Here is a 27630-nt window from a genome sequence, read left to right on the forward strand (position 1 = left end):
TTTGTCGCACGACGTGGCGGCAACTTCATACTCTCTTCCCAACAAGAATAATCCCAGACAATTAATATTAAGAGCATGGCATCCACAAAGCTTGGCTGGCTTTGCTAATCCTGGCTAAATATTTTATGGCTGCTCATGAGACTAAATAAATTTTTGAACATAGCGACATGGTCTTTTTCACTAAGGGAACTTCCAATTAAGGAAACCAGACCCTTGAAACCTTTCAGAATAACATTTTTGTCTACATTTTCGAAAAAAGACAATTTTTTCGTTTGATAGCAAATGTCAGAAGAGACACCACAAGTAGCCTTGGATGGACTTAGTATCTCCTCAGTTTTGAAGTAATTTTTTGCTGGATCCATCACTTTGAGAGAATCCAGTTTCACAACTGAATAAGCAGCTGCTTGAACTAATGTGTTAATGACCCTGGACTTCATAATGCAATTCCATATTTTGTTCAAAGCTTCCTCTGTTTCTTAAAGAAACTCCAACTTTTCTATCATCTAAAGGACAATTTGTACTTTCCCCAGATTAAGGTAGGTACAGGTCATGTGAATTGGAATGACTTAAACCCTCTAACTCCTTAATGTAGCTAACAATCTCTACACCTACTTCTTTAAAAAAAACAGCTTGTGTTTTCAAAACTAGAGCATATATCTTCCTCAGATAAAATTCTTATGTAATCCACACCATTATTAAAAATTCTAAAAACTTCTCCTGTTTACATAAAACCAATTTTACAATGAGATAATCACTAATATACCATAAAGATTCAAACCATAATGACTATCTGGACTGAACTGGCAGAGGAAACAGGGGAATCTGGTGATGAGGGTATAGTTTGTCAAGATAACTCCGGAAGAAATGCTTTCTCTTTGTGCCGTTAAAAAACATAGGTTTATCCTTGCCTTGACTGGGATTTTTTTCTTGGTGGATTTTTTGCACAGTTTGTGCATTGTGGGTGACTCCGTAAGGATATCACAGTGGCTAGTCCCAGTATTCTTAAATTAGTCAAGAGCGAACACCTCTATGCATTCTATGTCCGGGCCTTGCTCTCCTGCTGTGGCGCTGTGCGCACAATTTGGACTGCTTGTCCCATCATATGCTCAGCAGTCCATACCACCTTATCCTGTACATATAGACCTCAAAATTTTTCAGGAAAGAATGATGCCTCGGTAGCTTAGCCAGCTAAAGCACTCGACCGAAAAACAGGGATATGGGTTCGAATCCTGGTCAAGGCAAATGATATTTTCTTTGTGGATTTTTCAAACAATTACTGCTTTGTTTGGCTCATTTAAATTCTTGATAAAAAAATAACTTATAAGATTTAGGTTAGATTTAGATAAATGAACAATTTCAACTAAACTAAGTCAAAGTGGATAGAATGAACACATATATCTATGGTAAGAGGAAGGAACAGAAGAGGTTGATGGAGAAACTAAAGAAAAGGAGAGTTAGTTTAGAGTTTGGATGGGGATGCGAGGAAAGAGTATAACCAATTTTTCACATTATCGCAAAAGAGAGCAAATCACCTCCCACCCAATGTATACCTAAAACATCTCACTCACAAACAAACTCACCACTCAGCTCAGTCAAAAAAAATTAAAAACTACAGAATAAAAATTTCAAAATTATATTGAATGGAAACTACATAAAAATTTCAAACAAATATTTTGTCCACGATATTCAAGAGTTCCTCCAAGTTTTGATTAAAGCTACTGTACATCTATAGATATATCCTCCACTTTTCAAACTGATGTCTCACGTTTTTTCATCTTCAATGTCTGAATTGTCTTTTGTAAATTGGCATTTTCTTCATGCAAAAGTTTGATGCGATATCTATTGGCTTTCATTTGGTTCTCCACATCAACTTCAGGAATACCTGTCACTAAGGAAAGTAATAGAAATGAAATTTCATGGTTCGATAAGAAACTTGCATGCCCATACCAAAGTTTTCTAACTCCCATACACAGAAGAAATGTTCCACTAATATTTGATTATTGAGGCTAAAATAATGGCATAGATAGGAAGTGTTCTCTCGTTTTTCTAATTACATTCAAAATCCATGTGCTGGCTTAGATCTGGATACTTTGCCATCAATAAACTCTCCTCTCTCATTGATTTTAGTCTACTCTTCAGATCTTCTATTTGATTTAGAGTGGAACTTTTCTCTAGCTGGGATTTTTGAACTTCCCAGATAAGTGATTCCTTTTCTCTCTGGAAATGTCAGAAGCAAACAATAACAGATATTTGTTGGAAGAAATAGAAAAAAAAAACTCAAAGAAAATTTGATGCAAAAGAGGAAAATGCGGGTGAGGGAGAATAGATGAAGGACCAAATGAATGCATTAGTAGGTTTCTACTATAAGTTTCAATGCATCAATATATAAATCTACATTTTTATTGGTAAAGAGGTCACTCGAAAAGAGCACTAACTCCAGCAATTATACGTCCATAACTTTTTTGATGAATTAGAAGGATGGAAAATACCTAATGGCAATGGATACACTATGCAAAGTCACAAATTTTGAAAGCCAAAGGCATTCAGTATCACCTTTGCTTGCTCCAAGTTCCCTTGAAGTTCCTGAATGTGAAAGAGGAACTGAACTCTCTCAGCCTCCATATCAGCCACCATAGTGTCAGCATTCCTTTGAGCTGCCAGGAGCTGCTCTTCAAGCTGTTCAACTGATCTTCTTGCTGAGCTTATTTCACCCTGTACCTTTTTTCTGGCTTGTAATTCTGTCCTAAAATCAAAAGGCATTTGAACTAATACTTAATCTATGTTGAAATATAGGTCCAGTCAGCATGGCAGCCGAAAAATTAATGAGCGATCAAGCTGTCAATGAAGCATTATTATTATAGATGTGATGGAACAAATGAATAACAAATTAATTGAGAGGCCAATGGTCCATTTTTTTCGAGAATGATGCCTGTATTTCCCTTGCTATGATAAATTTTATTTCACTGAATTGGCTAGCCTGCATTGCCTTCTTGCGATGGTGAACTCATCTTTCCTTTCAACCATTCAAATCCTATCCTAGTACTCTTTCTATGCACATTTAATATTTAAACTGACCACCGTAGAAGATTATTTTTAGATGTAGATTATCTTTCCTTTGCAGGCTTTGGTACTTCCCACATTTATTTTTCCTGAACTCAGAGGATGCCAATAAGGCAAAAGATTTGACAAGCTCCCCTATTTCCTCAAGCTCTTTAGTAATGTGGTACACTATGAGATATTGCCATGTCTTGGATCTTCCAATACTTATAAGTGCTATAGTGCTGCGGGTGATTTTTGTTATGCTGTAATATATTCCATGGTGTTTTATGAATCCAATGAACAGCCAATGGCATCTTATTTTTGCATATATTTAGAGGGATTTGGGTAAATAATTATGATGGAGAAAGCATAAGCAAAAAATTATGGTATCTAGCACTTACATGTACCTATGCTTGAAAATATTTGCCTCCTCTGATTTCATAACAACATCTTCTTTGGTGCTTGACAGTTCACATTGGGTATTCAGTAACTTCTTGGCAGTGTCTTCTAGATCTCTTTTCAAACTTTCATTTGTTGTTTCTATGGTAAAAATTTTAAATCCATGTGAAAATGAGGACATGATGACCTCAAAAAGATAACTAAATATCCCACACGGAAAATAGATATCTATAGATATCTATATATTGTCTATTTTCATCTATGAATAGATGTATATCTAATAGATGTCTATTAGACATCTATTAGATGTGCAGGTGACAAGGGGCGATTTTGGATACATCTCCGAAAGTGTGTTTTAAAACGCGATTCATGAGCTATGGAAGCGATATAACATTTGATTTAGGGACAATTTTTTTGGTTCCTTACTGGAGTGATGGCGGACTTAAAAAATTTTGCGACGCGTAGAATGATGTGTGGCGACTATGCCAACTGTATCTATATATTGTCCATTTTCATCTATGAATAGATGTATGATTCCATTGAATGGGCCTTAGTTTGGCTGTAATTAATTTATTTCCGAGTGGTATTTTTAAGAATCGTTATATAATTTCAAAAAAGCTTCAAATCTATAACAGGAGCAGTTGGTGTAGTGGTGAGCGCGATTGGCTATGGAACGGGGGACACAAGTTCAATGCCATGTCGCGGTATTTTTTTTGTAGTTTTCATTTTGATCATACGGCGACAATTTTTTCACTTATGTTAATTGCATCAAGCATAGGCACGAGAAAAGTTTTTATAGATATAGATAAGTATAAAACAGGTAATTAAATATCTAATAGACATCTACAGTAGACATCTGATAGACATCTACAGTAGATGTCTAATAGACATCTACCGTAGATATCTATTAGAACTGCTGCTATTTTGACAATAATATATCTAATAGATATCTATGATAGATGTCTATTAGATAACTATTTATCTATCTGTAGATATCTACTAGATATCTAATAGATGTTTATTTTCTGTGTGGGATATTTGCAGCAAATTATAGGAAGCACACATACTTAATTCATCTAGGTAGTTAGATAGATTTTCTATCTCATTATTCTTCTTGCTGAGCATTTCTTTCAGATTGGAATTACAATCCAACAAATCTTCCTCTTTATCTTCAACTGGAACAAACTTTCTGTCAGAATTTGACTGTACAAAATAAATTTAATTTAAAAAACTGATCATTACTCTTACATCTATCATAAACATATTTGATTCACAGTAATTGAAACTTGTGTATTCGGTGACAGCTAATAACTATATTCATGAAAAAATAATAAATTGTCATTTCATTAGTACCAAAATCTTAAAGTCACATGGTATCATGAATGTTAAAATGTCTTATAGCATCAATTTTATATTTTATTCGTGAGTACCTACTTTGAATTGGAAAATATATGATAATATTTATATTTTTATGAAACTTGAAGGAGCCTTCTTGGGATCAGAACATGATTACTGCTAAGGAAAAGATGGACCTCAATAAATTAACTGGACATTTCTTGACAGCTTTTTAATCAGCTTAATAGGTAATTGGACAAAGAAAATTGCTTACTCACACATAGCCATATCTTTCATTAATTGTTTCCTTTCATTGTCGAGGCTGGATACTTCCCTGCTTTCAATTCTCAATTTCTTTGAAAGAATGCATTTTTCTGAGAAGTATTGAGCAAGTTGGTCTTCTAATTCACTCGTATCTATGGTAATGGCATCAACAATTTTTGTCATCACTTTCCACTGAGTTACTTTCCAGATTTCATCTCCTAATTCATTCCTAGATATGCCAATGTAAAAAAAAGATCATTTGGCAAGAGATGCTATTTTAATACACATCTTATTACTTCAGGCATCTCAAGAAGTACATATATCCACAGTTAAAAATTACCGTAACCACATATATATTGAGGAACACAATCAACAATCCTGTTTTCCAAAATCTAACAAGACTCACCAACTCCATCTCATTACAAATGATGGAAGACTGACAGCCCTAGCCCTAATTAATGATTATGTTAAAAACTATAAAATGCTAAAATCAATTCTCCAAAGGATATTCCTTCTTCTAAGGGTGATGACGGTAACAGGTGTGTGATGTCTTTGTTTCGGGACCCAACACTGCGGGGATTAGGCCGTACCCTCAAAATCCAGGAGCAGGAACCCAGACCCCTCGTCTTACATATGTTACCCCTCATAACAGAAAAGGGACCGTGGTCATACAATTGTTTATCCAGTCATTATGCGAAATAAATTTTTGTTCCTTTCTCAAAAAATATGAGCTAAGAATTGAATTATTTGTCTTTTAAGCAGCGCTTACAATTTTTAAACAAAATTCTACCATTAATAATAACTTATAACAAAATTTCAGTATAAACATCAACATGGAAATTGCTGCTGCATTACTTGCATTAATATTGACAGTAGAGCTTCGTTCAAAATTTGACAATTCTCAGAATAAAATGAGAAAATCAATTCGAAGTCTTCAATTTACGTTCAAGCAACAATTATCCATATACATAGCTAATTCGTGAAAACAAAGCATGATTGACTGCGAACCAATGCTGCTGGTAGAACCCCGAAAGGAGGGAGCCCAACTACCCTCGGAGTCCGAGATGATGCAGAGTCCCCGCTAAGAAAGGTCGAAAAAGGTTGGCGCTGAGAGTGTACACGTGTGATAATCTGTGACACCCTTCTTAACGAATGTCCTGCAAAAATGCTCCATACAGAGGGGACGGAAGAATCTCTGGTGGCTCAGTATGCAGTCATGCTAAGGCAAGAACTCTACCGTCTCGAAAGGGTTAAGAGAGAAAATTTAGCTTTATCTCCATTGGTCACCCAAATTGTTAGTCAGGCTATCTGAAGTTTGCTAAAATAGATATCAATTACTGTCTGGCCGACTTTGTCTCTTTCTGACCCTTATTCTAGTCTGAGACTTTCTGACTCTTGAGAATATTCATTCTATCATTTTACTTATGCTAACAACAGGCTGCAATCAATTGATGTCAGCTGACCCAAGCATTTCTCAGCGCTTTAACTTTGCATATGGTAACCTGCTCAGTGATCTGAGCCAACTTGGTCTCTCACAGTGAACATTTTGTAGCGGTATTATTTACCGGTTATTTATAATTTCCCCCTCTCCCCAGGGCAGTTGTGAGAGAACTTGCGTGTGGTTGACACTGCTGTGGCTTGAGGATCTCTTGTATTGGTACTGTGTGCCGGTTAATAAGAGTTGGTTATCTAACATATCTTCTACAATGTCAAAGACAGTGCTTAAAATAAAAAAATGCTCTACTACAAGATGTATTGGATGCGATCAAAGTGAAAGAACATAGAAGTAATTCAAAGAGGATTATCCCATGATGAGTAGTAATATAGGTATTCATGAAATGTGGAATTAAACCCTAATGACTACTATTAAATCCTTGATGCTTACTTTACCCTTGAAACTGCAGATTCCAAGAGAGGTTTACCATTTTCTTCCAGTTTACTAGCCTTATGTATGACAGAAAACATGTTTTCTATACAAGTTACAATATTTTTAACACATTTCGTACTGGATTGACAATTTTCACACTGCTCAAGAGAAACCATAGTTGTCTGTGAGCATCCGTCAAGCATTTCTTTAGTAATTGAAGTTTTTTGCAATGGAACCACACTTAGGAATTTATTTCCTAAATTTTTCTCCTAGAAAATTTTAAATGCCAGTTTAAATAGTGGACCTAAATTCATTAATGTTCATTTAAAAATTAACAATTGTAGCGTATGTTATTCAAGTTCATTAAATTTCACCTTGTTATCAATGTATTCAGCATAAATTGTTTTCAACTTCTCCCAAATGCTGTGAATTATAGCTGCAAAACTCATGAAAGTTGGAGGAGACACAGGTGTACATTGTTTTGATGTTATTCTTGATAGAGGGAAGGATTCCAGAAACTTCAGCAGAGTATGCAAGAAGAAATTTAACCTGTAATTTATCATTGCGTTTAGTCATTAGGTAGCACGTTGTGTAGGGTAAATGTTTTTAAGTAATAAAGTATAGTACCTGTCTATGAGTAACTCAGTAATCAAATGGTACTCATCTTCCTTTGACCCTGAGAATATTGTCATTAGTTGCATTGAATCAATGGCATTTCCTTGGCAATTAGGGAATTTCCATGAATATGCCTGTATTTCCCCGACGTAGGGGATAATATTTCTCGTTATCTTATCTACCTCATTCAAATCACATGCTAGTGACTGCAGCAGCTTTTCATTTAATTGAGACATTTCCTGGCAATGCACCATTCAGTTACTATATAAAACAAAAGTATAAAAGTTACTGTATTGGAATAAAAAATTCGTAACAGTAAAATTGGATAGTCTTGCCTCAGTAATGCAGACATAAACAAAAAGCAATTCAATATGTTTGAAACAATATTACGTATAACTAACCCAAAAAAAAATGGTATCTGATAATTATTGAATGTTTCACGCTGATAAAACACGAAAAAACGTAGTATTAGGAGATTGTACTTTCCTCAGGTGAACTTGAGATGTATCTTTTCGTGCGGCAACAAAGCTTGTGCCAGTTCGTCAAAATTTGACATTGCAAATAGTGCGCCACCGGCAGCCTGCGCCTGTTCCCCTTCTTCTGTTATGAAACAAGTATGGCGGTATGGCGATGTTTGAAAAGCCCGAAAAGCTCGTCCCAAGGTCCTTATAAGGGCCATGGCTCGTCCATAGAGTTTATATTACTATATAGAGTGAAGAGTATGTATGAGCTCGTCGAAGAGCACATGCACGTATACCCGCTGTAGCGCCAAGCGCCGTCGAGCATTCGCGCATGTATAAGATTATGAGGAGCCATGGCCTTTATTGTTCTTTGCCTACGATTTTACCACATACCCGTTACAAGCTCGTGGAAATCTGTGAGGATGGTAGGAGATACATCGTTCACTGGTAAGAAGATTCGTTTTACGCAGCGAACTCCTTCAAATTAGGCTTGTTGTAGAAATTTCAGGTTTAGCCTGTCTTATATTACCGGTGTTAAAGTTCACTGTTGATTGGTCTCCTGTTTTCCTACAAAGAATTAGCTTTGGGTTATTCCAGCTGTACGGGACTTGGTTACCATTGAAGCATTTACTGTCACCGGGAAGAAGTTAATAGGAGTGCGTGAAAACTCTCACGGACCGCCATTTCATGTTTTGACGAGGTGTCAGTCCCGTTAGCTGTCATTTCGTTGGAATGGCGCCCATTAATTCAAGCTGGTTGGGAAAATCGGGGCAATAGTTTAACGACGTGTGCATAGAAATTCGTTTTCCATTCAGTTCAGTGGGTATGGTACGATTGCTAGGGAAATAGCATTATGTGCTGGTTATTTCATTATGTCAAATATTCATTTTCAAACCGGTCTTACTTTCTGAATATGCTCAGTAATTATATTATAGGGTCCTCATTATCAGTATTGTTTTGTGGGTTCAAATGTGCCTAGTAATAATTTTTTCACCTATTGTCTCATAATAATCCTCAGGAATTACCTCTTTGCATGTGATATTAGGGAAATTGACGTATATAAAATATACGTAAATCTCCTCCTTATACATTTTCCTTCTTTTAAGTAATGGGCAATAGAGCCATTATTGCATAATTCTCCAATCAATACCCCAAATTATATTTTCTGTGGATGCGTTTGAAAAACCTCTTCCTGATATTCCCTAGGTAAGGTACACAAATTTAATAAGCTTTTTAAAATTGTATAGACGTTAGGTATTCAATTTGAAATTTCATTTGAAGAAAAGGATAAGTAGAGGTTCTTAAAATGTCATCAAAAGTTTTTTCATAGATATGTTTTCATCCATTGCTGGATTATTGCGGCCAGTGTTACTCATTGTTCTTAAATGTCAATTGTAGATTATTTCCTGGTTAAACTCTGCTTTGGATCTTCTATTGGAGCCAAGGCTATAGTTCCAGAGATCTAATTCAAAGTTTTTGAAGGAATAATGTCTAATTTTTGCGTTTAGTGGCGCATTGCTTTATGCTTTAGTATATTCATGAATCTTGTTCCTAGGCGAAGCTATCAGCCAAGAAATTAGCAATGATTAATCCTGGGAGATGTAGATTTAACGTTTTTCTCTGACACCAAAATTCACTGATCTATTTCAGTGACATGTAGGTACTTGATTTCATGAGTGGGAGAGATTAATTACATTCTTCCTAATTAAACAATTCTCTGGTGATTTCAAAGTAAAAGAAATGTAACTTGTCACCCACTTTTCAGTAGTTGGTGACTTCATTCCAGTTCTGGCTATTTAACTCATTCTGAGAGAACTCCCCATTTAGCAAGGAACTGCTCACAAGAGGCAAAACAATAATAAATTGTGCGATGCTGGAAAGCAGCTGAAATGCAGTGATCTATATGGTTGGAGTGCATGATGTCATAAACCATTTTGCAAAAGCTAAAAGCCATTGAGTTTTGCAGAAAATAGCTCCTGAATGTAGGCGACCTATCAACGAATGGAAAAGTGTCTATCTCAAAATTCATCCCTGTCAGAATTGAAAAAAATTGTGAATGCACCAATTCCTCAATAGGTTGACTTTGGGACTAATGCCGTGTGATATGACTTCTTGTAATTGAAACTGATGAAGACCCTAATAATCCAGCCAGCTTTAAAGCAGCTGTAGTTATTTGACCTCACTCTTCAGGATAGATGTATATGTAGCAATGCTGCATTGCAGAACATATGAGTTTCTCTGAAATATCTTCTATACATAAAAACCTTTGGGTTAGGTAGTTATTTTGATTCATATTTTTAATACTGTATATTTTCTTTTCTCTTAGGAACATAGATTGAATGACATGCTGGCGAACAACTGGGCGGGAAATAATTGAAATGTTAGGAATTCCGGGAGTCTTACTGGGGCTGGTTTTGGGAGTCTCCGTGAGAATACCAAGAGATTAGAATCCTAAAAGGGTAAGTAGCTTTTCATCCCTCATTTATTGATTGGCAGTTGTCAAAATAAATCTGAATGGCATGGAACGTAAGATATATTATCATTAATAAGATTTTTTTTTTTCTCAGCATATTATATTAATTAAAAATTCTCTAGTCTCTAGCTAAGTAAGAAAATTTTTGGCTGACGTTTCAGTGGAACTCTTCCATTGTCCACAGAGCAGTAATAATAATATTTATTAGACATAAAACAAAACACAATTTGCATTAGTCTTCGTCATGATTGGTATACAAAATATTACAAATACAGAAAATTATTATATTATTAGTGCAATTTCTGAAAATATTCAGTCACAAAATATACAAAAAATATTAAAAGATACAAGAAATTATAATGAACATTTTGGTGAAATTATGGAGAATATTAAATCACCCTTGTCGATATCAAGGAATTCCTCGATTGAGTAGAAGGCCTTTTTTATTAGCCAGGCATGCACAACTCTCTTGAATTTGTTAACACTAACAAATTTAGCTTCAGAGGGTAAACTATTAAACAGGTGCAACTTAGTTACATGAAATGGTTTATAAGTTTTAGATAGTCTACAGTAGGGAACATTTAGAGTCTCCCTGTTCCTGGTGAAATGCTGGTGGACATTTCCTCTTGTCTCCAAGAAGTTTTGATTGATCTTTACATCAAAATGACACTTCTTTATATATAAAGAATACAGGGTCAAAATGCCGAGCCTGGTGAAGAGTGGCTTGCAGTGATCCCTGGGATGGGCACCGGAAATAATCCTTACTGCCTTTTTTTGCATTCTGAACAGGCATAAGGAGGATGAAGAATGACCCCATAGCTCAATGCCATAGTTGATACGGCAGTGGAATAAGGCAAATTATGCTGGGGTAATGTAATCTTTTGGGGTCAGTACTTTAATTTTGCGTAGCATGTACACCGCCTTCGACACTTTCCCTAATGTAGCTATTACATGTGGTTCCCAGGTTAGTTTTCGGTCCAGTTCGAAGCCGAGCAGCTTGATGGTATCATTTAAACATGCTGTATTACATAAGGAGAAGGCAAGTGATTGTGTTTTGTCGTTGTTTAAAACAAGCCCATTGGCAGAGAACCATTTACTTGCCTCACACATAATTGTCCTTGATATGGTGGTGGTATTGAGCTGAGTATTTGAGTTATGGATGAAAGTGGTATCATCAGCATAGAGTAATGTTTTACAGGAAACATTTGAGGGTAGGTCATTAATCAAGGTGAGGAATAAGAGAGGCCCAAGAATTGAGCCTTGGGGGACACCAAAACAACTGCTTAGGGGTGATGATAGATTACCATTGATGTAAACACATTGGCTGCGATCTGAGAGATGTGATTCCATGAGTTGAAGCTCGAGATTACTGATACCATAGTGGTTTAGTTTATGTAGAAAAATTGGATGTGAGACACAATCAAAGGCTTTGGAAAGATCACAGGCAGTTATGGCAATAGGTGATTTTTCCTGGAATGCATCAAGTATTGATTTAACGGCAGACTCTACAGCTGACGTGGTAGAGTGGCCTTTACGGAAGCCAAATTGGGATGAAGAGAATAAATTATGAGTTTCAAAATGATAGTACTACTGATTATGGATTGCTTTTTCAAAAATTTTCCCAAAGACAGGAATTATAGAAATAGGTCTGTAGTTGGAAGGCAGGCTTTTATCCCCCTTTTTATGGATGGGGATGGTTTTAGATATCTTCTGTGATTTAGGGAAAATGCCTGACTGGAAGCAAGAATTCAAAATTAAAGCAAGGGGTTCGTCAATTACATTGCCAAGTTTTTTAATTAGGTTGATTGATAACCCATATACATCAGTGCTGTTGGAACATTTTAAAGAGTTAATGATGATTCTGATCTCGTGAGGTGTCACCCATTTCTATTTAAAGGGGAGGGTAGAACTTGGGAAGTTCTTAAGAAGGTCCATTGCAGTGTTGTTGGCAGAGCCAACTCTGGAGACAAGTTCGTAGATTGAATTTATAAAATACTTATTTAGACAATCGGATAAGATGGGAAGGTCAGAAGCGCATTTGGAACGACCAGTTTCCTTGTTTATTATTTGCCAGGCAGCCTTGCTGTGATTAGTGGCGTTGCTTATAACGTTTAGATTTGCATTGCATTTTGACTGAATTAAGAAATTATTGTATATCCTCTTGGGTTGCCGCCAGGTTCTTTTGTCTTCCTCATTTTTGGATGCAACATACCTATGGTGCAGTTGGACCACCTGGGATCTCAAGCTAGAAAGTTCAGGGGTAAACCATTTCTGAGATTTTTTTGTGGGGGCAGGGTGCCTAGTGAGTTTCTTGGGAAAGCAGTTGTGGAAGAAAAGTATGAAATTTTCAAAGAAGCATGAAAAGTTATCATTACCATCTGAGTATGTGAGCATGGAGTACCGAGGTGTATTTAATAATAGGGATTGCAATTCCTGAACCCCTTCTGGGGTGATAGAGCGACTAAAACTGTGGGTGTTCTTAAGATTGTTTTTGCCATTGCCTTTCTCAATTGTGAAGTGAAATTCGAGGGCAAAGTGGTCTGATAAGCCGAGATCACTCACTTTCACTTTGTACTTATCTGCAGTAAGGCCTGTAATGATATTATCAAGGCATGAGTCCATTCTGGTTGGTTCACAGTTAGCGTAATGCAAATTAAATGACTCTATAAGAGATATTAGAGCAGTGGAAGCAGTGGAGGATTTACATATATCAACATTGAAATCTCCACACACAAAAATTTCACGTTCAAAGCTGGATAGCATGACAAGACTCTGCTCGAGTTGATTACAGAAAATTTGGAAGTCCCCAGATGGAGAACGATATACACACACAGCAATAGCATTATAATCTGTTATGGACATGGCACACATTTTGCAATGAAATTCAACACAAAATTGACTATCATGGATTTTCTTCCAAGCTAAATTTGCTGTTGTATAAATTACCGTACCACCATTTTTTGCAAATGACCTTGAAAATGACGACACAAGGTTATAGTTTTCTATGGTACACAGGGATATTTCCTCTGAACACAACCAATGAGGCACAGCAAATCGCACTTATTAATGTTAACAGATGCCTCAACCATGTGGATTTTATTCCTGAGGCATTGAATGTTTAAACACAGCAGGGATAGTCATGCCGATTTAGGTTTCAAGCTTAGCATGAATAGCAGGTCTTTCTTTCTTCCTTCCTATACTTAATATTCGTTCAATCTGGAGGGCATTTTTGTCTACTTCTTTCAAGTGGCATTGTCGTCTCCTTTCATGGGACTTGGAATACCTGGAGTTCTCTCTTCAATGCAAGCAATTATGTACAGGAGAGACTGGGCCAGGACATGACTGTGCTTGTAAATTTAGATATAATTTTTTATTTCTTATAAATTATGTGCAAATTAAGCCTAGTTAATTTAAATTTCATCTGATGTTATTATAACTTATTGAATTCCGTCATAAAAAAACATCATAGACACCCTAATTGCTATGGTTACTCTCACAGAACCTGACATTTGGCAATATACAAAATCCAGCGTCACGGAAGTCCCAATGTTGCCCCCTTTTTGGTGTTCAACTGCTAACCAAAATTTTGGGAGGGTGTTCGTACATTTAAAAGGGGTGATAATTTTTGAATCTCTTCGTGCAATATCCGTTTGGACTTATATTGTCTCCAAACAGTTATTCATCTCCAAATGAATGACTCCTCATTTTTATTGTTTTTTTGCCTTAACTTCTGAATTTTTACATTTAATCCTTTTGCACGGGACTTCTTCATGGAAAGTTGATTTTGGCTATACAAATGCTTTTAGCATTTCTTTCCTCACCCTGTACAAACTGCTTTCACAGCAAGAAATTGTCCAGGTAGTCCTTTCCTGCACTTAATGACCTTTGCAAGTGGAATGCCGGACCCTTTCCTCGGCAACTGAGTAGATATTATCCTCGACTCTTCCGCCAAAGGTAGCCCATTCAGGCGTATTTATGTGGCCAGATTAGTGTTACTGGCTTGATTTGGATTTTATTAAAATTTTTGCTTTTGCAGTAAATGTCAGTACACAATTTATACCTTTCATTTTGCACTGCCTTTAGAAATTTTCAACAAAGTTCTACGCTTATTTTTAGGGTTTTCAGCAGAAAGATATATGTATTACCTCTATCTAAGACCTACAGGTACTTGAAGGGGAATGACAAATAAGAATATACTTCACACATTTCTGATATTTACGATTTCAGATATTCATATATTTTAAAGATCCTTGATGCCCAAATCCACTGTCTCATCACTCATGTCTGCCTCTTCTAGCATTCTCAAAACATATGAGTGAATTTAAATTTGCTTATTGCTCCATTCGTTCAAGAAACAAATGATTTCCTCGGAACCTGTCGAGACCATTAGCAAAACTAATGATAGTTATAAGGAACCATCGAAAGGTATTTGGTGAAAAATACCCTGACGATACACAGTAAACTCTTGATTATAGGGAGTCAGCGGGACTGGAAAATAGGCACTTTGTAATATCGAGTTTCGTAATTTCAAACCATTTTAATTCGCGTAACTCTGTGGGGGGATGAGGGAGATAGATCCCCCCCAAAGCCTCAGAGGAATAAAAAAATATCCAAAACTATTGTCTGACTGCACCGGCTAAAAGTTAAATTTTAAGTGCCAAAATGATGTAAAATGTATTTCTAGGCATGTAATTTTTCAAAAATTTTCCTGGACAACCCATTGCCTGGGGGGGTTTGCCCCCACTGCATGAGACCTACTGCGGGTGTTGGTGAAGATCTGAGATGGCTAGGCAAAGTGATAGCGAAAAACGGAGCTTTCAAGGTTGTGTCTGTTGAGCAAAGTCTGATGTCATCAATAGATGATGCTCAGTCTCACAATAGATGATGCTCAGTCTCAAAGTGTTAAAATCAGAAACACGATTACAATTTAACAAATTATGTATATATTTGGAAAAACAGATTTGTTCTCACTATTGATGAAAGATTTAAAATGCCATGCTGTCCTCACTATAAAACTCCTTCATGTTTGTCCCTCATAAAAGCAGTTACAATAACCTTTCTTACAGTTACACCTTCTGTGTAAAATGTTGACATGAGTTCACTTTATTAAACTTCTTTTATAAAGCTGTCTTTGGATTTATTTTTAACCTGTCGTCGAAAAATTATAGAATCACACAATCACATTGGCCTGTCTCAAAATATTACATGCCTAATTTGCTTGGCACTTTTCTTAAAAAAAGGTACTTTCCTCCATTTTATTTCCGTGCAATTGATTTGGGTAAGGCATTTTGAAATAATAGGGTTAAGAAAAATGTGGTGTGCAATGTAAATGTTAGTAAGTAACTCATAAGGTTGTAATTTTTTATGTGGGACTAATGAGACTGAGTTTTAGTACAAAGTGTAACATCTGGCCACGGTGATGGTGGGGTTAAGTTCTCGCCTGCGAAACCGAAGGCAGCGGGTTTGAGCCCCACCTGTGTAGGTTGTGCCTACCCACCCAGGCCATGGTTGTGTGATAGTCGTTGTTACATGTATTTCCCCTGTTGTAAGAGGCCATAAATGAACTTTTTTGGTGTGTTGAAAAAAATAACATTTTAAAATATTTTATCAATTATGAAAACAAACAGGATTTTGCAAATAATTTAGTGAATTGTTATCATGTTTCTTGTTTTAAAGAGGATATTTTACATGTTTTTTTCATAGGTGCTAAAACTGGATTTTATGGATAATTTCAAAATCATGACCAATACAAAGTTGTTGCCATGAATGATTCATGTTTGCAAATCATGTTGTTTCAGATTCTTTGAAACTTCTCATTGGTCATATGGACAGATTCAAGTTTCATGATGTAGGAGGCACCATAATAGAAATTCTGCTGACTTTCCTAAAAATTTTGGTGATATTGATTCATGGTGCTTTTTTTTAATTATAGGATCAACAGTATGCATCTTCAAGATGGGTATGTTGTGCCTCACCGTGGAATTCTGAAATATCTACATATTTAAAGAACTTATTGAAAGTTGCCTGATCAATTAAAAGTGAAATAGGGTGGATATGCAGAAGAGGTAATGTGGAATGAGTTCGTATATGAGTAAGCATTGAAGCACTTGTGTGTAAAACTCTAGAACTGTGCAGTAAAATTACACTTTTACTTTTGCTTTCTCGCAGGACTGGAAATAGGAGAAGGACCAGTGAAGAATAATACAAACTGAGCTTAATCTGTGGGTATTCTGTAAATAACTTTCATGTTTTGTTGACTAGTGGCTGCTTCCTGCTCCTTGAAGCCTTAAGTAAAAATAATATTTGCTAATATAAATCAGCTTGGCAACAAGCGTCAAGTCTGTTTGGTAAATTAGTTCTGAAATAAAACAAAATTGAAAATTTTGGATTATTTTTTTCCTGAACATGTAACCTAGCTGAAGTAGTAAATCTTTCTCTTAACACTAGAACCGCGGAGGGGGTCAAATTGACCCCTTATGATTTTCAACATGTATATTTCACACTTAATTTTTTTTTAAAAAACCTGATATTTTCTGACTTTTAATTAATTGTAAAAAGGCGTATTCGTGCGAAATTCCGACGCTATAGGACTATTTTTGTGAACACTAGACAACAATATACCTAGAACCGCGGTAGGGGTCATTTTGACCCCTGCTCTGTGATCCATCCCGAACTTCATATTTTCGCAGAAGAAATTCACCGCAAGCGTAATTTTCGAAGGTCGAATGTGTGGGAATGGCATGGATCACCTCTGTCGTTTCTTATTAGGCCGCAGATAAAGGCATCCCGCCCAGCGGACGCCTGAAAGAATGTGAGAGTCGAGCCGCGTAGAAATGGACCTACGCGAAAATTTCGGGGACACCCCTTTCCTCGGCTACCCCCACTCAAGGCTCCTTCCTTCCTCTACTAAGTCTCCCCTACCAGTGTGGCGTCATTGTAGTTGCCATCTCTATTACATGAATAACAATGTATTACTTCGCAATTCACCCGAATTCATCAGTTTGCGCGGCAGTGCTATATTGCGTGAAGCGAGAAGTCGGATGAGTCGAGGGGGTGAGGGGGAGTGCGCCTCGTATTGGTTATCACAGAACGAGCACGTCGTGAAGAAAGTGGGGACAAGGACTGGCCGGTATCTATGGATGAACTGGAAGCTTTCATTGCAGTATTGTATGCACGTGGTTGGTACGGAGCAAGGAACTTGGAGCTTGACTTTTTGTGGTCCAAAGAATGGGACCCACCCTTCTTCTCACAAACAATGAGTCGCGATCGTTTCCGTGAAATATTGCGGTACTTGAGGTTTGATTTGAGAACGGAGAGAAGTCAACGGCTGCATACTGACAAATTTGCACTTTGCTCTCACCTTTGGGACTCTTTTATCATGAACTGCAACTCTTTGTACAAACCAGGGCCTGAACTCACGGTTGTCGAGCAGCTTTTTCCGTCAAAGGCAAGATGCCCTTTTACACAATATATGCCCAACAAGCCTGACTAATTCGGCATAAAATTCTGGATGCTCTGCGATGCTAAAACTAAATTTATTTGTAATGCCATGCCTTACCTAGATAAATCAGACGAGCGGGCACCAGATGTAAACATAGGTGAGCATGTCGTTCTGAAGTTGTCTGAATCATGCATGACGCCTCTCACAGTTTATCAGGGTAAAAGGGAGAAAAATGTGATTGTACTAAGCACTATGTATCCCAATATCACAGTGAGGGAAACTGAGAAAAGACTTCCTGAAACTATTGAGGTTTATAGTAAAAATAAATCTGGTGTTGACTCTGTTGATCAAATGGCTAGGCTTTACTCTGTTCGTGCTGCCACGCGACGCTGGCCAGTACATGTTTTTTACAACGTATTGGATATTGCTGCTACCAATGCTTACATTCTCTTCTCAGAATGCACGGGGGAAAAGATTTCACGTCACGAGTTTCTCAGAAAGCTGTCAGAGGAGCTTTCGGTGACAAATAAAATTGTAAGGGCTAGACCCAATTTACAAGCAAATTTGGATTTGGACCTGAAACTTCGAAGCTGGAGAATCGACGCAAATGTCAGTTACTTGAGGTATGCTCTGCGAAAAGCAAGAACAAGTCATCCTATCTCTGTATGGAATGTAAGAAAGTTGTCTGCGGTCCATGTACTTCGACAATGCAAGCAATATGTCTATCCTCTAAGCCAAAAGATAGAAATTAGTTTCGCAATGTGAAAATTGTACAAAAAAACCAAAGTAATCAATGTGGTTTACTTACCTTTTCTACACTAACCTTGTTCAGTTTTTCTCTTTTTACCCAACGAAACGAATTTATTCTACATTCTTCATTACTGTATGCTTCTCTGCACCAATAAAAGGGTTTCTTTTTCTTAAAAAAAGTTTACATTTTTCCCCCATCCTCAGCCGAACATACAGTAAAAATGTGAAAAACGCATTATTTGTGCAAGGCGTGTAGCCTATCTAGCGCTTATACCGCCCATATATCATTCAAATTTCATTGTAAATCTCAGATAATTCATTTCACATAGTGCAGTGTCCAAAAGAAACCCAGAATACGAAAAATATGGCAAGAAAAGACGAGGAGTCAAAATGACCCCCTCCGCGGTTCTAGGTATACGAAAAAGTCAGCAGTTCTAGTGTTAAACTGTAATGGGAATTTATTTGTCATTATTGAGATTCCTTGATTTCCACAAATGTGCATTTCTATGATTTTAATTATTGATTGCAGTTTTTAAGGAATCCTAGTCACCGATTGTGCAAGTTGAAGACTTGTTTAATGGCGCTGTTAATAGATAAGCTTTGAAATGTTATGTTGCCCCTAATTTTATATTTTGTAACATGTTCTTATTCCTCTCACCCCTGCTGCACACACCCTACCTCCCACCCATCGCCATTTTGTCATGCATTACTTTCCTCATTCCCATTGTATATATGGAAACCCTCCACAGAAAACCCTCTCCTCCCTTCCTCATCTCACCAATCCAGTAACACCCTTCCACTAAACTACCCCCACCTCTTCGAATGCATAAGTGGGCCGTCATCCAAGAATCATTTACCTTGAAAACAGCATTATGTCCTGAAACATAGGTCGGTCAAAATGAAAGTGTGGAAATAAGACTAAATAGTTTTTGATTTTAAATGGTAATAATTTCAACAGAATTTTGCAAGTTACTACCTGAAATCGCTTCCTTAAAAAGTGGATGTTCGCAGGATTAGAAGAAGAAGTTAATGGTTTGTGGTTAACTGGAGTTTTAATGTTAACCAGTCAATTTTAATAAAGTTCAAGGAATTTTTGGCTAGGGTTACTGACTCATCTCTGGCTGTCCTCTTTTTTTTTTTTTGCTTAAAATAAGACTTGCTTTAATCCCTGCGGGCAGAGGGATAGAGAATACTCCCGCAGTATCCCTGCTTGTCGTAAGAGGCGACTAAAAGGGTATAAGCACATTCTGTTGAGTAAACCGTTGCGGCAACAGATTGCACTGGCAGCCATTTAGATCATGAGCATTGGCCAGGTTGGCTTTGGTTGGAGCAAACCTCCAGGATGCACCACGCGCCACATTCTTTATTAAAATCAAGTACATTTCACAAAAGTAATGGTCTTCAAACACAATCCAGGGCCTTTGTGGACCGCATGCAGTACTGCTTGATTATCGATACTCCGAATAACATCTGAAAAGTCGGGTACATTATTAAACATTACAGTCATGCCCTTGAGGGCTGCTGTACCTTCAGCATAATAAATGGGTTGTTGATTTTCGAAGGCTTTAATGTAAGCCCCAGCTGTTGGGACATTACTGACCATTGGAATGGGGTAGTGTCCACATAACCGATGGTACTCCCTCTGAATGGGGCACAGCATCTCACTTTATGGAACACGTTTCCACTGTAACATTTATTCAATCACTTTGTATTCTTCTATACACATTGCTAAGCTAGAAGTAACTCAAATGCATATGTGTGTATGCACGTATCCAGATCCACGCAATGTATCCGGCCAACTTAGGTACAGTAAAACCTCCGTACAACGAATTTGAGGGGACCGGGAAAATTATGACTTCGCTGTAGAGGATTTCGTTGTATAGGGGTAACGAGCGGGTTGCGTCTTCGCAGGGGCACAAAGTTTTCCGTACTTACTTGCACACGTGCTTTACGATGCAAGTCGAGTAAATTTATCAATCTTGCTTCATTCGCCATTAAAACCTTCACTAGAGTGATGATAAACAATTTTTATTTTTTACCTTCTAATACCGTAGCTATCACCGCGTGATTTTCAATTGCGTATTTCTTATTGAAATTACTATTTCCATCATCCATTCTGCTCTACGTCTCATCGCTTACTTTAACTATGGCCTGAAATTTAAGGAGCGCCAAAATTAATGTCAAAGGATCACGTCTTAAAAGAGTGATCCATAATTTTCCTGAGTATCTAGTCGGCATTATTCTTTGAGTGCAATAATTGAAGTCGATATCAAATGGCAGTTTTGTGCAGCAAATTTGCCTGAAAGAGCAATATTGCCCAAAGACTTACGAAATAAAGTGCATTGTTGGCATCCTATTGAAATTCCGGTAAATATCTATGTTCGTGACCGGTATGTACTAATATCTATAAACGACGATGGAAGTTAGGTGGGTCGTGTTAGTTACCACGAGTAAAATCGTGAAAGTCGGCATTCGAAGTAACAATGGCAATCTCAGATGATAATGCATTCAGTATTAGCGATACTCATCTCAGGTATGACTTAATAGAAGCTGGACACGATCGGTATTCTGCTGGTACACCCATTCCTCGGTGCCAAAACGCAGTACTATCCTCGAGTAAGCCAGGTAATATTTGAATCCACGCTTTGTCGCCTTTCATCCAGTGTTTAGGAGAGACTAAAAATCTCCATACGGTTTCAACTTTAGCCCGAGAACCAAGTCCGAGACTCATACGCCCGAGTTACCCAAGGAGGGAGTGGTAGAAAGGTAGGGAAAAGGAGGGGGTCGTCGCGACAAAGGAGCCCGCCGACGCCCTCGGGAGAGGATAGAATTGGAAGGTAAGGAAGGAAATCCCGGAACCGTCATCAGTAGGCTGCCCCGGGCTACGCTCAGCGAAACCAAGCTTACGCAATTACTTTACCCACTGATAGACAAAAAACATCAACAAAGTATTCCCCGAGTAGGCCCCTATTAGCCGAGGCAACCAGACGCAACCGGTTGCGCGTCCGGTGGAACTGGTCAGCCGTGGGGCATAGAATCAAATGAGTCCTATTAGCCGAGGCAACCAGACGCGCCACCAGACTTTCCAGTCGCCTGAGCCCCGCAACCGCGCCTTCCACCTTGGGTTGCTCAGGCCCCTATTAGCCGAGGCAACCAGACGCGCCACCGGTTGCGCGTCTGGTTGCCTCGGCTAATAGGGGCCTAAGGACAGTTGGAATCGCAGGGAATTCATCCAGTTCACCTCTTCATACTTATTGTTAGTCAATTTTAAGCGAGGTTTGTGGTTTTTCAGTCCTTTACCGAACGTATCTCTCGTATGTGCCATTTGCAGGCCAAAACTATTAAACTGGAATAATTAGTCACTAAAGCACTATCTAACCAATTCAATACGACTTACGGTAGCAATCAGTTACGTTACGTTAGCAGAGAATAAAAACACGTGAAAGAACCTGATCCCACTCCTTTTCGCGTCTTTTATGACACTTGAAGGACTTCTGCCCAAACCAGGCGAAGATCGATAATCTGAAAACTCTAGTTGCACTGGTAATATTTCATGCTAACAATTTGGAGTGGAGATGTTTCCGGTTGGACACAGCAAGAAGTCTAACCCCACGCACGCACTGGAATGAGGAGGAAAGGAGTGGATTTACAACTAACCACTCCCAAACATTTCATACCAAAATATCTATTATTCAATAACATTTCCCCTCTGAAAGGAAGAAGAACTACGCACTTAGTCGACTGTTTCTCTACAATGCTGCTGTTGTATCCCCTCCCCTTCCACGTTTCTTCGGGGAGCCCTCCCTCGCCCATTCCTCTCCTCAGTGATTCCCCTTCCCCTAACCGAAATCTCATGCGTCTCCGACAGTGCGTGACCCTGTGGTCTGCCGCTCTTCAAGTAACCCAACTTATTTGACACACCCAGGAGGACAAAATTCATGTATTAGTAATCTGCCTTTCGATTTATCTCTCCTTCACTTACCTCCTCTCAAATATAAATACAGCATCGTCTACTGTCCTCGCTGTAAATACAGCCAGCTCTCTTGAGACTTACCTCAGCCGAAACATTCCATATTCTTTGCAAATGAGTACATTTCAGGAAGTTTAAACAAGTTTCGAAAAAATGGGTTTAAATAATATTTTTAATAAATGAGAGACGGTATCTGTTTTTAAGTTTTTTAATCCAAAATTATTCTATTTAAATTAGTTTTGCAAAGTTGTCTGTCTCATCCTTTTTCTCATTTCTTTACTGGCTGCTTGCTCAACCTGCCGCAGAATTTTCAAATTTTCTATTCAATCTTCTGAAGTAATAAAAACTCGCTCCAAAACATCTACTGCGTCCACCACTTCCTTCCAACTGGGACGCACTACGCAATTGCTGGACTCCTCTCTCTTCATCGCTCACATCCTGCGTCTCTGTGATTATTTCAGGATCCTCATTCTTGCCAAAAACAGCGAGATCATCATCAATGTTTGCAAAGTCTTCCAAAGATACCCCTTCAATGTTTAACAATTGTGCGACTTCACCCCATTCCTCCCTCTCCTCCGGCTGTGAGTCGTCTTGGACGTCCATCTCTCCGAGAAAGCCTGCCTTCCTGAAGCAATTCGTGATTGCGCTCTTCTCTACTCCATCCCATGCAACACAGAGACGCTGAATTTTTTAACATGCTTGAAGCACCTCGGACTAACAAACTTACCAATCACGAAAGGCTTCAACTTTTCCGACCCGTCACTGTTAGTGCAGAAAGGAACGGTCAATCTTTCTTTACTTCGTTTGCCCCCATGGCAAATTTCTCCCTTGGTAGCTAACGTGGAGTCCGGAAGGAGATTATAGAAGAAGCCAGACTCATCGGCGTTAAAAATGTCTTTGGGATCATACCCGGCCACCAAGGAAGGCAAATTTTTCTTCCACTCCTCCACCACGGCCACGTCGACTGCTGCTTCCTCCCCACATACCCTGAGAGTCGTCAATTTCCACCGACGCTTAAATCTTGAGAGCCATCCATTAGAGGCGTGGAAATCATCTATCCCTGATTTTAGGGCTATTGTTTTCGCCCGGTCCTGTAGGGTGGACCCAGATAACGGGATATTGGCACTTCTCACTTCCGTAAACCACTCAAATACTTTCCTGTCTAATTCGTCATTTTTGCATGACCGAGACCTCTTCCTTTCCGGACCAAATTTCTCAATACCATTTCCCATCTTGTGCCTGTTGGCAATAATTGTGGAAAGTGTGGATGCCGGAATGTTAAATCTCTCCGCAATTGCCGTTTTTTTTCTCTCCAGTGTCGACCGATTCCAAAATTTGCAACTTCGTTTCAATGGAGAGTTGTCGGCGTTTTTTGGTGGTATTGGCCATTTTACTGTAAAGGAATAATTATAATAATAAGGAAGGAATAAAAATAACAGAAAAATACTCAATTTATAGAAAAATTAAGAAAGAATAATCTCAAAATATGTTTCAGTTCGTACCGTAGAAGCAAGTCCTGTTGTCACAATCAACTCCTGCAGCAGTTTCCACAGGTAATGACCAAAGCAGACTAGGACAGACTATTCCTATATTTTCTCAGCTCCTAATAATCAGTAAAGCGAACAGGGAATGAGTTCCAGACTTCAATTGTCCTCGCACACAGGAAAGATATTCGAGTCTGAAGAGTCGCATCTTTGTTACTACTGAATCCATTGCGATGAAGATAAAATAAGAATAAATGTTTTGGGCCCAAGTGTGGGCTTCGTTCTACGGAGTTTTCGTAGTTAGAGAGGTTCGTTACGCTATCCATTGGAAGGAACCGGTACCGGGCCATTGACTTCGAAATAGAGGGGTTTTCTTAAAATTTCGTTGTATAGGGGTTCGTTGTATAGAGGTTTCACTGTATGTCCAGGGACCCAAGTCTCTGAAATTCCTTGGATCCAAGAAATTACTTGGATCGCAAGATGTAGACGGAATAAAGCACCAGGCATTAGCCTCACTGTTGATGCCACAGTGTCGATTTTGACACCGAGGTAGGGGAGCACTTGCGTAGGCCAATGCACACACTTTTTCCTGTTTAGGCTCACACCCTGGCGCGAGGCAGTGACCCATGGGTAGACGAGTGAAACAATAAAAATTTGAGTCACAAACAGCACCATAAAATGTAACTTGCTCCGCACGTAGTGGAACCTGGTAAAATGCATCTCATAAGTTGAATTTGCATAAGAATGACCCTTATGGCATCATACCAACCGCCTGGGCGGCATCTTTTAACCGAAACTTAGGTTTTCTGTAGAACTCTTTCCATGTTGAGAGATCATGAATTAACCGTAACCCGCCTGAGGCTTCAGCACAAAACCACTAAGAAAGATAAACTTAACCCAAAAAGATATAAAAACACGAGAGCGACAGAAACGCGTGTCTTCACTCTGGCGGCCGTGTTTCTCTGTCTGAGGTAGATGTTTAATAATAATAATTTATTATCCCCAGTAGACAATATACAGAGTAGGTTATAAAATAGCCTACAATTAGTAATCGTTTAGAGTACGTCAGAAATTTTGGCATACAACAACAATGTCACTCAGTAATTATAGCAAAGAGAAAAAACATAGGATACCATTGAAGGAAAAGGCACAGGAGTACAATTAAAGGAAAAAACATCTCAGTTTCAGGTTACGATAAACAAACAAAATTCATTTAGGCAACATGTCTGTCAGAAATTCACTTAGTGTATGAAAAGATTTCATTAACTAATATTTTTTCACCTTGTTTTTAAAACTAATAATGCATCCAGTAGATTTGATGCTCTCTGGGAGTGAGTTGTATATTTTTGTCCCCATTGCAAATACACTGCTGCTGGATATCTTTGAATTGTGGTGTTTTAGAGGGATACAACATCAAATGTTGTCATAATGTATGTATTTATACACACACACGTTTAAAACATACTCACTCGGCCATTAAAAATGAAAAAAAATAATCATCTTCTTTCCCTAGGGTGGGCCCTCAGAAACGCTTAGTTATATATGAAAAATAAACGAAAAATGAAATGAGGGAACTTACGGGGAATAGTTAGTTTCGAATTTTTGACGGCACGCGGCCCATCTTTCTCAAGTAAGGATTGCTATCAAAGGATATACCCAGAGAGATGCAATGTCCGCTTATATTCAACTTCCACTCCATGCTATGCACTCTGGTTTTCCAATTCCTCGAGTGCAGCCTGAATCCTTATTTGCGATAGAAGAGCTTCGTCCTCTGCGGCAGCCTGCTTCATCCTAGCTTCATTAGCTGAGGCGGCCTGGGTTCTACCTAACCTTGCATCCAACGCCCTTCGATGAGCTTCAGCTGTTGTGAAAGCTCTTGGTGCTGTGGTCTTCCTGGTTCCCAACACAGTCTATTGACCCGGGATGAAAATGTGTTCTGCGCCATGTGGTGTGGAATGCTGCAGTGCTGTGACTCCCGGCAGGAAGATGGTCAAATATCCTTGGCTCCGGTCCCGCCTCGTCTCCACGATGACAGCTGACGCTGCGTGAATCTTTCGCCTGCTGTTGCCTGCTTCTTCTGACACCCTTCTGATCACTCGCTCCGCCTGGTTCTGTATGTCTTCTTGGTACAAGGGAGGGGGGAAGGAGAAACTACACATGGTGTAGTACATCAGCGCCACCTGCTTTTCCGAATACCTGAGGAGGCGTCGGAGTCGACGTCCGAGGCATTGAGGCTTAAGGCGACCGGGTCATTGGGTTCGCCGGAGTCGTGCCAGCAAAGGAGCCCACCGATGACCAGGTCGTCCTCAGCCTCCCAGTCCATGTGTTCCGGTGGGCCCGGAGCTGGAGAGCCCGGCAGGTGGAGCACGGGCGGTGACGCAGACTGCGGGTGCCTGGCGGTCTGTTTCTCAGCGGCGTCTGGGAGGGAGGTTTGGTCGTGACTCAGCCATGGCTCTGAGAGAGCAAGTATGTCGAAGGGGGAGTGCTAGTGATCATGAGAATTGCATACGGATAATTTATTTTGAATACGTCGCACATTTTGATAATATATGCTTAAGGAAGAGCTGGTAGGGCCGGGGATTACTCTCACATCACCAGAGAGGATCGCAAGAAACAGGAGGATGAGTCCGTTTCCAGGGTACGGCATCGAGGTTGCGGCGGAGAGGCCAGAGGTTCGCCGGGACCTTGGCGACAAGGTTATGGGGTTCTGCAGTGAGGCCGCTGACAAACCACACGACGCGAAGCCAGAAAATACAATTTTTCTATCACTGAAGCTGGTGATGGGAACCGGAACCACTTTTGATCAGGGCGATTCACTACGTAATTTCTCTCTCGCATGGGTGCGCAAAACCACTAAGAAAGATGAACTTAATCCAAAAAGATATAAAAACACGAGAGCGACAGAAACGTGTGTCTTCACTCTGGCGGCCTTGTTTCTCCGTCTGAGGTAGATGTTTAGAGGGATACAACATCAAATGGTGCCATAATGTATGTATTTATACACACGTTTGAAACGTACTGACTCGGGAATTATAAATGAAAAAATAATCACTTTTTTGCCATAGGGTGGGCACTCAGAAACGCTTAGTTATATATGAAAAATAAACGAAAATAGAAATGAGGGAACTTAAGGGGAATAGTTAGTTTCGAATTTTTGACGGGACGCGGCCTGTCTTTCTCAAGTGAGGATTGCTATCAAAGGATATACCCAGAGAGATGCATTGTCAGCTTATATTCTACTTCCTTCCAACCTTTTTATAATTTGACAACCCCTTTTATTTCGAAACTTTCATGAATGTTTAAATGTTTTTTTAATGCATCTTTTAAAATTTTTGTTTTTACAGATTGTCTGTGGTGCAAATGACCTTAGTTGTCGAGGCACCCTAAACACAAATACTACTGCTACTACTACTACTACTATATTCTACTTCCACTCCATGCTATTCTCGCTGGTGTTCCAATTCCTCGAGTGCTGCCTGAATCCTTATTTGCGATAGACGAGCTGCGGCAGCCTGCTCCATTAGCTGAGGCG

General features: G+C 38.9%; 2 protein-coding genes and 1 long non-coding RNA gene across 6 annotated transcripts; 1 reads left to right on the top strand and 2 right to left on the bottom strand.

Moving 5' to 3' along the window:
- Positions 1 to 1617: 1617 nt before the first annotated feature.
- LOC124158575 (golgin IMH1-like) lies at positions 1618 to 8061 on the bottom strand. Of its 4 annotated transcripts, none has more exons than XM_046533735.1 (10): positions 7921 to 8061; positions 7532 to 7780; positions 7279 to 7453; positions 6923 to 7173; positions 5052 to 5266; positions 4506 to 4613; positions 3447 to 3579; positions 2554 to 2743; positions 2055 to 2217; positions 1618 to 1888 (listed from the first exon to the last, which is right to left on the bottom strand). In XM_046533735.1, exons 2-10 carry the CDS (start codon positions 7771 to 7773, stop codon positions 1749 to 1751), a joined length of 1617 nt encoding a protein of 538 aa, XP_046389691.1. In that variant the 5' UTR covers positions 7774 to 7780; positions 7921 to 8061; the 3' UTR covers positions 1618 to 1748. The 4 variants fall into 4 exon arrangements, with proteins under 4 accessions (XP_046389691.1, XP_046389690.1, XP_046389693.1 ...); XM_046533734.1 differs by having other exon boundaries at positions 3441 to 3579; positions 7921 to 8059; XM_046533737.1 differs by lacking the exon at positions 6923 to 7173 and having other exon boundaries at positions 3441 to 3579; positions 7921 to 8052.
- A 66-nt stretch (positions 8062 to 8127) lies between these two features.
- LOC124158576 lies at positions 8128 to 16836 on the top strand. The gene is made up of 4 exons (XR_006864839.1): positions 8128 to 8427; positions 10307 to 10439; positions 16386 to 16518; positions 16622 to 16836. It is a non-coding gene; the product is annotated as an uncharacterized LOC124158576 (long non-coding RNA).
- Positions 16837 to 23267: 6431 nt separating this feature from the next.
- Positions 23268 to 23846, bottom strand: LOC124159627 (tigger transposable element-derived protein 6-like). Its single transcript, XM_046535547.1, has one exon. The coding sequence runs from the start codon at positions 23844 to 23846 to the stop codon at positions 23268 to 23270; it is 579 nt and encodes a 192-aa protein (XP_046391503.1).
- Between the last annotated feature and the right edge of the window lie 3784 nt (positions 23847 to 27630).

Source organism: Ischnura elegans, chromosome 5 (assembly GCF_921293095.1).
Source record: "Ischnura elegans chromosome 5, ioIscEleg1.1, whole genome shotgun sequence".
Lineage (NCBI taxonomy): Eukaryota > Metazoa > Arthropoda > Insecta > Odonata > Coenagrionidae > Ischnura > Ischnura elegans.

Coding starts and splice junctions, on each gene's coding strand:
- LOC124158575 (XM_046533734.1), bottom strand. CDS start 7,773: ATGGTGCATTGCCAGGAAATGTCTCAATTAAATGAAAAGCTGCTGCAG. Junction 7,174..7,278: donor CTGAATACATTGATAACAAG/GTGAAATTTAAT, acceptor AAAATTTTCTAG/GAGAAAAATTTAGGAAATAA. Junction 4,614..5,051: donor AATGAAAGATATGGCTATGT/GTGAGTAAGCAA, acceptor AGTTTGTTCCAG/TTGAAGATAAAGAGGAAGAT.
- LOC124159627 (XM_046535547.1), bottom strand. CDS start 23,846: ATGGGAAATGGTATTGAGAAATTTGGTCCGGAAAGGAAGAGGTCTCGG.